Source organism: Bombyx mori, chromosome 8 (assembly GCF_030269925.1).
Source record: "Bombyx mori chromosome 8, ASM3026992v2".
Classification (NCBI taxonomy): Eukaryota; Metazoa; Arthropoda; class Insecta; order Lepidoptera; family Bombycidae; genus Bombyx; species Bombyx mori.
In genome coordinates this window covers 13,938,384-13,950,314 of record NC_085114.1, presented here as the reverse complement: position 1 = coordinate 13,950,314, position 11,931 = coordinate 13,938,384, and the positions used below count along the sequence as shown (strand labels likewise).

Below are 11,931 nucleotides of genomic sequence, written 5' to 3'. Positions count from 1 at the left end.
TCAGCTCGACAAAAATAATATTCAACAGTCAACTGAATTCAAGCTATTGAAGTCCCGGTTTGCTCCAGAGGTTTCGGTATTATTTTCACAAATCAAACTTTTCCTACAATCACTTCGTTACAATAATTCTAGAAATCAGAACTTCTTTTAATTTCCCCAAAAGATGTTGAACGCGACTATATAGGTTGTCCTCTAATACATTGTAACCATAGCTCTAATATGTAGGCCTGGCGGTGGCAGTGACATTGGCAAGTGGTCTTTAACAGCGTCTTTAATAGTAAGCTTTACATTTTGTGATGCATTGTATGTGTACCAAATCTAGATAATATATAAGTATACAACTCTTTTATATACGTATAGCTACTCAAAGCGTTCGCTACCATTCAGTGCTATAGTTGACGTGACAAACTCTAAAAATTGGATCACTATTTGAAAAATTTAATAATTTTATAGTTCTGATTTAAAAATATGATAAAGCTATTGATGATTTTTTCTTTTGTATCCTTTAGGATTTGATTCCCTCTTTTTTCTTATGGTACCTTTTTACTTAACTTACCTGTGTTATTATTTTGCCAAATGAAAGGATATCTCTGTTGGCCGTATAGTTTAGATTTACATAGACATGATTTGAAATGAATTATTTGAATTACAAGTCCGAGCTCGTAGTTCAATCTACAAAAACGCCGAAAACAGATTTTCGGCCTGTTTGTAGACCAGTACATTGTCTAGCGAAATAATAAATAGCCCCCGTCATGACTTACGCGAGTGTGGTGTTCGCTCACGCGGCCCGCACACACATAGACACCCTCCAATCTCTACAATCCCGCTTTTGCAGGTTAGCTGTCGGGGCTCCGTGGTTCGTGAGGAACGTTGACCTACACGACGACTTGGGCCTCGAATCAATTCGGAAATACATGAAATCAGCGTCGGAACGGTACTTCGATAAGGCTATGCGTCATGATAATCGCCATATCGTTGCCGCCGCTGACTACTCCCCGAGCCAGTCACCGTCGACGCCCTAGACACGTCCTTACGGATCCATCAGATCCAATAACCTTTGCATTAGACGCCTTCAGCTCTAATACTAGAAGCAGGCTTAGGGACCCCGGTAACCGTACTCGTCGAACTCGACAAAGAGGTCGACGTGCAACCTAACCTATGCATCAGCCCACTGAGTTTCTCGCCGGATCTTCTCAGCGAGTCGCGATTCCGATCCGGTAGTAGATTCATTCGCGAAGCAATTGCTCTTGAGTTGTTAGGTCTCCTTCGGAGGCGCACGGGCAGTTGTTAGCAAATCCCACCACTCCTGGCTGAGCCTTTGCTCGCCCACCTGTCCTGGTGAAACTGGAAAGGCCTTCGGGCCACCAGTAAACTTTCAACCATAAAAAAAAAAATAGTCACCGTTCTTATTAGTCACCACCATTGCCAAAGACACATTTAAGCCATTTCCTATCAGTGAGATTCTCGTCATACGGTACTTAAATAACAATTTGTACTTTAAGATTAAAATATGATAGACTTTAATAAAATGTTCGTTAGTTGCAATTAAAATGTAGAACTTCTATTTAATCGTATATTTTGACGCTGCTTCAAAAATAGTTACATATTTAAAAGTAAGATGGCAATACTATACATTTCTTCATTCTGTCAAATTATTAGGTGCGGCCATGTTGATCTGTAGCAAATAAAATAGAGTTATTTTGCTTTTAGGGAATTAAATTTGACACAATATGCCCAAATGCGACCTCAAGACGAGATATATTCCTGCGACGTTCGCCTGGACATTATTGTTGGGAACCACATCCCTGTTTTTTTATTTTCCGTGAGTACACAATGTCTTCAATTTGATACAAATTTTGTATTTTTGATTTCAGAACTTTCACGTAAAATAGACAATTTTTCTGTATTAATATATTACATCAACGTCTTGACCCTTTATCTAAAATGATTCAATCAATGTTAAATTCTTATTTACTATTTATATTCTAGTACAAAGTTTAAAATTTCTTAGAAGCCATGTTCACAGTAATTTAAGCTTTAATATTTACATTTGCATAATTAGACAAATTAAAACACGATTACAGTTGAACCATACGTATCAACAGTTTATGGGAAATTCACTAACCTCCAGCAATCTGTCTAAATTTGTGTAAACAAAAGACAATTTAAATACACAGGGTCTGAGTCAATGCATTAGTGACACTATCTATTGTTGTGTTAATTATATATTAAAACTTAGAAAGTGGTATAATTTGTAGGCAATTCGTATTACAGCAACATTGATATTAAAACGAAATCTTTGATCATTGAAAAGGATCTAATTTAAAAAAAAATTTACACTCAAATTTGAATACTGAGATTATAGTTCTGCTCAACAAAAATCAATAATAATTATAAACATAAGTAAAAAAAAAACCATCTGAAAAAATGAAATAAATAAATGAAAAATAAAATAAATAATCAATCATAATATCCTGAACTATAGAAAAGGAAATCAATATTTTTCTTCTTTTAAAGGATAAATATTTGTGTGTCTGACTGTGTAATTGAATCAATATTTTATTTAATATATAGCAATAATGACAGAAGAAGAATAAAAGTAAATGTGTATAGTAAATATCCTATATAAAATGTAAAATTCTACTTATTAATTAAGCATTCAAAGAATTGAACTAAACAATGTGTTGACTTTAAAATTAGGGAGGCATTTGTTGATTACATTTATTTGCTAAACTTAAACACCTTTCTCTGAATGTAATGTTTGAGCAAATATTAAGTCATATTTTTTTCTTGGCTCAATAGAAAGTTTAGTCCCATTCCTTTTTTTTTAAACCTTCATGTCACATTGATGGTATGCAAATTTTTTTACATTCAATTTGAAAATGGTAAGGGACTTTTTAACTATGATAAACTAAGATATTTAATTGTATTAAATCTACCATACACTAATAACTAAAATTATTACATTACATTTAGAAACATTTATCTCTCTCATTTTAATTTTCATTTCACTTGAAATCCCACTCTTATACTGTGAAAAAACCTCTCAACATATATCCATAAAAAAACTATATTACTAATAGAATTATGCAATAACACAGTATACTAACATGTGTTACTGATTGAATTCTAAAATGAAGAACATTATTAAAGTTTTATCAAATTCAATGAATTAATTGACATAATCGTTCCTAAACATGTTAACGACAGTGATAGTATTTAATGATTCACACTTGAATTTTTGTTTCTTTTGTATGCATGTGGGAGATATTTGAATAGCACTTTCCAGAACCTCTTAGAGTGCTCTTCTGAGCTCCTGACAGCTATGAAACTACTAAAATAGAAATACCCAAAATAAATCAGCCTAATTTTTATTAAAATCATTTACGTTGTATCATAACAGGTGTTATAAGACTTTATTAGTTACGAGAGTCTCAGATTTCCATGAAATGCAGTATAAAGATCACTTAATTTTATTTGTCTCGTTTGTTACCAGTGTAATTATTTATTGAAATTAAGTATAATGACTTCACTCATTTCGGCATCATCAAGGCATCATCATACGTAGTGTGTAAATTCTTTCACTAATAGATATCTCATATATATAGGGACATTCACTTCCAATTCACTGAGTTTCCAAGTTACAAAATAAAAAGTTTGTAGAAAATAAAAACAAAATTTTAATATGCAAGCAATTGCCCTTGGTTTTATAGAGCTCAACGGTATGATGGTTTTACTTATTTGCTTTTAAATACAGATTATTATAATTGAGTCTACTTTAACAGTAAAATTATGACGTGTGATTATAGGCTGTTAAGGACATCAATTTCATCAAGATCAGTTCAGTACTCTTTGTGTGACGTTTGAACAAAAAAACTTGCCAAGAAATGATTTGTAGTTTTGGGCACATCTTATTTAATATCGTATGTTTTCTTTGTAATTCTTAAATATGTCTGAATTCAGTACAATCATATAGTAAAGCTTTTTTAAGATATTTTTAGTAATATAGGTTGACTAAAGATGGTTTATGATTTTACCCATGTTAGATTTCTAATTTAGGAAGAAATATAGAAAAAAGATGTTCTATAAACTATAAGTTATTTCATATATCAGTTGCTACATAAAAGCCCAAATAGTGAAAACATTAGTATTGATTAAATCAAATTTACTTGGCACTGCCCTGATCATGTTATTTAACAAATATTTATCTATACTAATATATAAATCTACAGTGGTTTTTACGGATGTTCCGTTATAACTACTGAACCATGCATCCGATTGACTTGAAATTTGATATTCATGTAGAAAATACATGTACTTAATGGATAGGCTAATATTTATATGAGTGTTGGACTCCCTACACCGGTTGCGGGGGCGTTAATAATGAGAATCTTTGTGGGGGTGAGAAATAATAATGTCAATTTTAAATGCCCAGCGAAGCAGGCAGGTACAGCTAGTCTTTAATATATTTAATATTGACCAAATCTACATGTGAATTTTGTGCAACATTTCATCCAAATCTATTCAGTCATTTTATGTGACTAAGTGACAAACATCCAAACGTACTAACTTTCATAACATTTATAAAATTAGTATTGATAATAATTAACATAGTTCTTTAGTAGTTCGTCTATCTCCCATAAGTCGTAAATTTAATAGCGTGAGCGACATGCTGTCTAGTGATTGAATAATTTATGAACAACATGATAAGGAATTAAATGCTACATCAACAAAGATATCAAAATTAAACGTTGCTATAACTCAATCTTACACAAGCAACAACGCCAAGCAACAAGTCGAATATGAATAAAAAAAGCAAAAATATTTTTTTTAAAGTATTTAGATATGTTACAGTGGTATTACAAAATTTTGTTAAAAATCCGTAAATAATGAAGAAATGTAGTTTTCTATAAGTCAAAAAAAAAAAGATACATGCCTGTTTATCAATTTTCAAATAACATATACAGTTATATTTAAAGATGCGTATAAAGCAAGCAACGAGCGCCATTATAATAATCTTTTTTTTATTTATTTTTTATTGTTTAGATGGGTGGACGAGCTCACAGCCCACCTGGTGTTAAGTGGTTACTGGAGCCCATAGACATCCACAATGTAAATGCGCCACCCACCTGAGATATAAATTCTAAGGTCCCAATCTATATTATTTGTATGAGTATTACACACACAAATGTCTTTTTTGCCATAGATGGGCCTTCTGTTAAATGTCCGCGGGAGGTCATCGACACCAAAACGTAAATGCCGTCGGGTACTAAGCCAAGTTACTCTTAGTTTATAGATAACATACCACCAAATTGTAATTGTATTCTCCACAATTAAGCAATGAAAAAAGATTACATAAAGGTATTACGTATATAAGTATGTATATCCAGCGAAGGCATAAAAAAAGATAAGATACGTCGCTTAGGGTTAGATGGTTAGATTAACTAATTATAGGGTGTGTTCTTAGGAAGAGGAAGGGAGAAAGGAAGGTTATTAGACGAAGTGGTAGACCTAAGAAAAAATGGATGGATTGTATGAAAAACGATATGTGTAAGAGGGGAGTGAGCGAAGAAATGATATATGATAGAGGAGTATGGAAGGAGAAAACATGTTGCGCCGACCCCAGATGACTGGGAGAAGGGCAAGAGAATAATGATGATGATATGAGGGTGTGTTATAAGCCCGCACGGGTATGTATGTACCAGCACTCTGCCCATTTCTTAAGTGAAGCAGTAATACGTTTCGGTTTGAAGGGTGGGGCAGCCGTTGTGCTATGTTTTTTTTTATTTTTTTTATTGCTTAGATGGGTATACGAGCTCACAGCGCACCTGGTGTTAAGTGGTTACTGGAGCCCATAGACATCCACAACGTAAATGCGCCACCCACCTTGAGATATAAGTTCTAAGGTCTCAGTATAGTCACAACGGCTGCCCCACCCTTCAAACCGAAACGCATTACTGCTTCACGGCAGAAATAGCAGGGCGGTGGTACCTATCCGCGCGGACTCACAAGAGGTCCTACCACCAGTAATTAGGCAAATTATAATTTTCATTTTTATTACACGATGTTATTTCCTTCACCGTGGAAGTCAATCGTGAACATTTGTTGAGTACGTATTTCGTTAGAAAAATTGGTACCCGCCTGAGATTCGAACATCGGTGCATCGCTCAACACGAATGCACCGGACGTCTTATCCGTTAGGCCACGACGACTTCCGAAACTGAAAATCAACATCTCAAAATGAATGACGGAATTTCCGTTGATGTCAATGGGCTCCGATAACCCTTTAACATAACCGTGAGCTCGTTCACTTATCTAAACAATCAAAATAACGAGATCCTAATGGCAATAATGGTATATTCTGATAATACAGTTGAAGTTCCCGGCGTCTTTATGCATAACAATACCGCTGCGTACCTTGTGATATGATGTCGAAGTTTTTATTGTATTATTGTACAAGTATAACAGCTACGCACGCATATAAGATGGATCTGTTGCAAAATTTGTACAGGTGATACCAATTTTAATACAATATCATAAATATTAGGACCTCTTGGGAGTCCGCACGGGCAGGTACCACCGCCTGTCTGTTTCTGCCGTGAAGCAGTAATGCGTTTCGGTTTGAAGGGTGGGGTAGCCGTTGTAACTATACTAAAAACTTAGAAGGTGGGTGGCGCATTTACGTTGTAGATGTCTATGAGCTCCAGTAACCACTTAACACCAGGTGGGCTGTGAGCTCGTCCACCCATCTAAGCAATAAAAAATTCGTTCATAGCACTAAAATTCCTTGCCTCCATATGTATCTAAATTGTGAATGAATATCGCCACTTGGGTCATGATATCGAGGTTTTCATTGAATAGAACTCATGACTGCTTCAGGGCAGAAATAAGCAGGGCAGTGGTAACTATTCACACTAGTTTAATTTCCTACCACCAACGTTTCAAGATGAGTGGTGGCTATCTCATTGTAATGTTTAGGAGATCTCGTAACCACTTGATATCAGGTCGTTGGCTTAATGGACTTTTATGGGAAAAAACGATTATATTTCATCTAGCCACAATGACTGGAGATGTAAATAAAACTAATCAAACTGAACTAATATTTATAAATGAGCCCCATATTTAAAGTACGTTCATATTATTTTACATCACTTGACACCAGTTGCTTTGTGGTCTCGTTTACCCTTCTCCGTAATAATGCAGGAAAAACCACAGGGCGTAACTGGTTTGTTTATAAATACAGTGTTGGATAGGTGCCGCGAATACACAATCGGTCGTTCTTTTTGAAATTCTCATTCGATCTGGTAAATGTAACTCTGATGGTGGTGAGTGCCTTGGAGGACATGGGCGAGGTTCAAGCCATAAATGCTATTATTGTGAAAACGCTCGACAGGGCCTAGCATTGTCCCCTTCTATTGAAGCCACCATCATATAGATTACTCAAGAAACTCCCAATGGATGCACATGCTTTTCGTCATCAAGGTCATCGTCAATGAATGCTGCTTCACTACATACCATGTCCATTAATGCACGCTCTTTACACTTTTCGTCTTGCATCTTAATGTTACGCTATCAATTTATGCCACTAATTGCAGCGCGGATGATGGAATGGCTGATTTTCGGCTTACTGACAGTTAAAATATTCTTCCGCTCATGCTGAGAAACATGATGAACACATTTTTTGCTTAAAATGGAAAATTCTAGGTATGGTAGTGGGGTCTAATGAACTTCGTCCATTTAGACGTCAAGAAAATCATTTGCGTGTTCAGTGTTAGGAAATAGATATTTGTCGCGATACCTGTCCGAGAAATGTCGGACCCCATTGGAATCCTTGGAGATTGGAATGTGGAGGGAAAATCTAAATGACATCTAAAACTTGGGAATACAATAACGAGAATTCTAAGATGACCGGCAATTTGGGGTCGTTAAATTTAAATGAAATGATTAAATTAGTATCTTTTAAATATCCAATGCGATGATTGGTAATCATACATATGTTCCAAACTAGATTAGATAAGCTTCAAGTTTATGGTGTGAATCATAATGTATTAATAATAGCGTTGGAACTTTAAGATACGAAAACCTTGTTTGATTAATAGTTTTTTAAATTGTTATAAGTTACATCGTTGTTTTTTATCGTAAGCATACGATTTTTTATGTGGCACTGCTACGTCTAGATCTGGCCTGTCTTTGATGAAAATTACAAAAAAATGCATCCGTTTTTTGACTGCTCTGTGGATTGTCTGGGCGGTTTGTTCTGTCCTCGCGGATTGGATAAATCGTGGCCGTCGAAATTGGTTCTGTAATTTTTGGCTTTACTGAATCGTGACAAGAACCCTTTTCATCACGACCAAAGGCACTGTTCTCGGATATGATTGGCAAATTAATAAAAACCAAATAATTAACTGTGAAGTTTCACCACAAGACAGCCACGTATACCAACCTTGAATTCTTCTTACAAGCTACCTCTGTTAATGTCCGCGTATTACAGAATACTAGCTGCACGTTCTTAACAAAATCTACAAAGGGATTGAGCTGAATTTACTAAACAAGCGAACGGCGGCGACGTGTGGGTGAATGTTTATTATTTCATTCCGTTTACGAGTCTTGCTTCTGTTTAATTTAAAAACGTAGACAATTTGAATAGATTATTTTTGCTTCATTGCACTCCACGTTTTATGTCTGCAAAGTTAACGGGATAATAAGCAGAAGGGTACTTGACTATTTTTATTCAAAAGTCGGGTAGGTATGTAAGTTTCATCTTTATAGGACAGCTTCTGGAAACTAATTAAGAGCGAAAAATTAATGTTGTCTTGCACAGACGAATAAGCAGTGATGGATTTAGGCTTCATGCCGCCTTAGGCCCTGTTTATCGCGCCGCCCTTAATTTTAGAATAAGTTTTGGCAATTTTGTCCCATATTTTTATTTTAAATTTTAAACAACTTTATCATAATTGTTTTTTTAAATTTAACTAAACTCATTTTCAAAAGGAGACTGTCTTTATTCATCTTTGAAATTTTGGCATTTTAAACATTTTGCCGCCCTGGCCTCACGCGTCTAGGCGTAAATCCATCACTGCGAATAAGTCGATGAAATTTCCTTTGTATTTTAAATGATGCAGTATTTGCTAATCTCGTGAATAATTCTCATGACTATCGATGTTACATTAGGATTCCCGGACTACGTATCATCTTCGCAACTACCGCACCGAACATCTCTAATAGCCAGTACCCCGAAAACTTTTTATATTTGCAGCATGTGCTTTTGGTAATATCAACCTATGATATTATTCCAAGGTTAATAACGTTGGACCGTCTTTATGCCATGAAATAAGATGCTTGATAATATACGTAATAGTATTATAAACTAAACTTGATCATAGACGTGTTTATGATTCCATGACGAAGAAATTTAATAGTAAAATGGTCACAACAAAGATCGTTAAGGGTCCAGTACACGAAATATCTTTAACAAAAATATACTCAAATCTGAAACCTAAGTGGAAACTCTCGTTTGCGGGAGGGTCAACAAACCAATATCGCAATCAGATCATGTAAGCCTCGATATTATATATTTGTTTCCCTATTTTTCTGGTTTTGGGATGAAATAAATTTCACGCTAAGTTTCGATTACTGCGAATACCTCCTTAGCGTTTCTGTGCATATATAAAAAAAATATATATAAAAACTGTCATGTTTTCAACTACTTCTAGTTTAATGCCAATAATTATCAACATATTTAAAGTTTAATTATTGTATATGTTGTGAGGATAGAACGTAATCATTGAAATCATCACTAGGCTCATTAAAGTGTATTCCTTTCTCTTTAACTTTCACTTTAAGAATACACTGCTACATTAAAAAAAAAAAACTCGTTATAATTATCGAAATGTGTTACAGATAAAAACGATGTTGTTAAATGATGATTACTTCTTATATAACTGAAGATAAAAAGGTCGCTTTCTGATGATGCTATTGCGTACTTTTGTATGCAATGTATAATAAATAAATAAATAATAATAAATATTTACTAACAATCACGCCACGTTAACTGGTCCCGTGATAAGTTCGTAAAGAACTTGTGTTACAGGTAACAGATAACGGAAATAAATTTAAGATTTTTATTATACACATACATATATTTAATATACATCCATAACCCTGGAAAAGACATTTTATATTTATCATACAAATATCTTCCCTTGGCGGGATTCGAACCCGCGAACCCCTTGTGTAGTGACCATGTCACTTACCACTACACCAGACGGCCGTTGTATAGAAAGGTATTATAAGTTTTAAGTAACAAAGCCACAATAAGCAAGCAGTCTATATTGAGGGTATCATCATCATCTTATTATGTTTACTAAGCGATGACCTTGGCTTTGCTCGGTATATATTTTTTTTGATAAATTGTATTTTTTAGAAATTATATTTAAATACGAATTACATATTGATAAAATGATGAAATATTCCAAGATCGTTTAGGCATTTTTAGGTGGCTTCGGGTGACTTAACAACGCCCCCTGCAGAAATAGCTTTAGTGTTATTGTGTCTTTAAAGCAGTCGGAAAGAGTCATAAAGCTGATTATTGAAAACACGAACAAAACAACATTTTCTGAAAATAAATCGTGGCTAGATCGATTTATCGCCCCCGAAAACCCTTGTATACTAAATTTTATAAAAATCGTTGGAGCCGTTTCCGAGATTCAGATTGTATATAAGAATTGCTCTTTTATAGGTATAAGATAATAGCTCTTAAACGGCCAATAGTATTGTGGCAAACAGTGTGTCTTCCGATGTTTCTTGACATTACACGTAGCGTGTGACAAATTCTCGATAAACCCGAAATAGCGTATTTTACAAAAAATTGCGTAGGCCGGATTCCGATTCAAATTGTTCACTTTGTAGTGAAAATTCTTCATTCATAGTGCTGAATAGGAATAATTAAAAATAATCGTACACTTGCTTATGTTGGCGTATGGGAAAGATATACTGAACTGTATGATAATCCAAAAAGTAATATAGATAGTGTGGTTTTTAGTAGTAAATCGCTTTGATTTTCGTGAGAAACATAAAACAATTTCATCTGTTAGAAATCGAAGCACTGAATCTTAACTCTTCAGTAATAAGCCTAAATTGTATAGATTGTAAAGTGCCTTTTACATTTACAGCGAATAAATCTATAATAGGATATAGTTTAGTCCAAAATGTAAGGCTCTTTGTGCGCCCAGCGGCCTTGTTCATAGTGAACCAATGACGCCCGGTCATAGCTATTTAATTCCCACGCTAAGATGTCATAGTTATTAAGTTACGCTGTTTTAAAAGCAGTTTCGAGGTCTGAAATTTTCCTCGGCATTGTCATTATTAAGGTATTGCCTAGAGGTTCTATTGATTTCATTTTATTGATCGCGTCCTTAAATAAAAGCAAAGGCCGCTAAATTAAGTCAGATCGTAAAAGAGGGTTTTATTAACCCATTTTCTGTGCAGTTTTGTAATACTCATAAAGTTATTCATGATGGCTATTGTGGCTTTTGTTTTCATGGTCGAAGTTTTCATTTTAATTGGCAACTTATCTCATCTTTAAACTATATCGTTGGTGTAATATTTAATAGATTCTGAGAGTTTTATGTGTTGTGCTTAAAAGTCCTATTAGTAATTTTATTCTGTATGTAAAGAATATGTAATAGGAACCGGAAGCTGCTACTAAGAGTTTGGCAAAAATCTACATATATTCGTTTAGTATTTTCTAATGACTCCACAAATCGTTTTCATGAAATATGGCTTATTCTCATTTTCATTTTATTTCAGTCTAACTTGATAATGAAAATAATGTGTTAACTTACATGTTAAGTAGTTATTGGACAGTGAGTGGCTAATGGATATCACACTAATATCGCGTTTAGAGATGGGGTGGAAGGTCCAACCATATTG

General features: G+C 34.4%; 1 protein-coding gene across 2 annotated transcripts in view; it reads left to right on the top strand.

Annotated features, from left to right (window-relative positions):
• Window positions 1-1,634: 1,634 nt before the first annotated feature.
• Window positions 1,635-11,931, top strand: part of LOC101742583 (palmitoyltransferase ZDHHC8) — a 31,041-nt gene continuing 20,744 nt past the window's right edge. For both annotated transcript variants that reach the window (XM_038012393.2, XM_038012394.2), the window contains exon 1: window positions 1,635-1,822. In XM_038012393.2, the coding sequence (XP_037868321.1) occupies window positions 1,731-1,822 (92 nt within the window). In that variant the 5' untranslated portion in view covers window positions 1,635-1,730. The remainder of the gene's footprint in view (window positions 1,823-11,931) is intronic.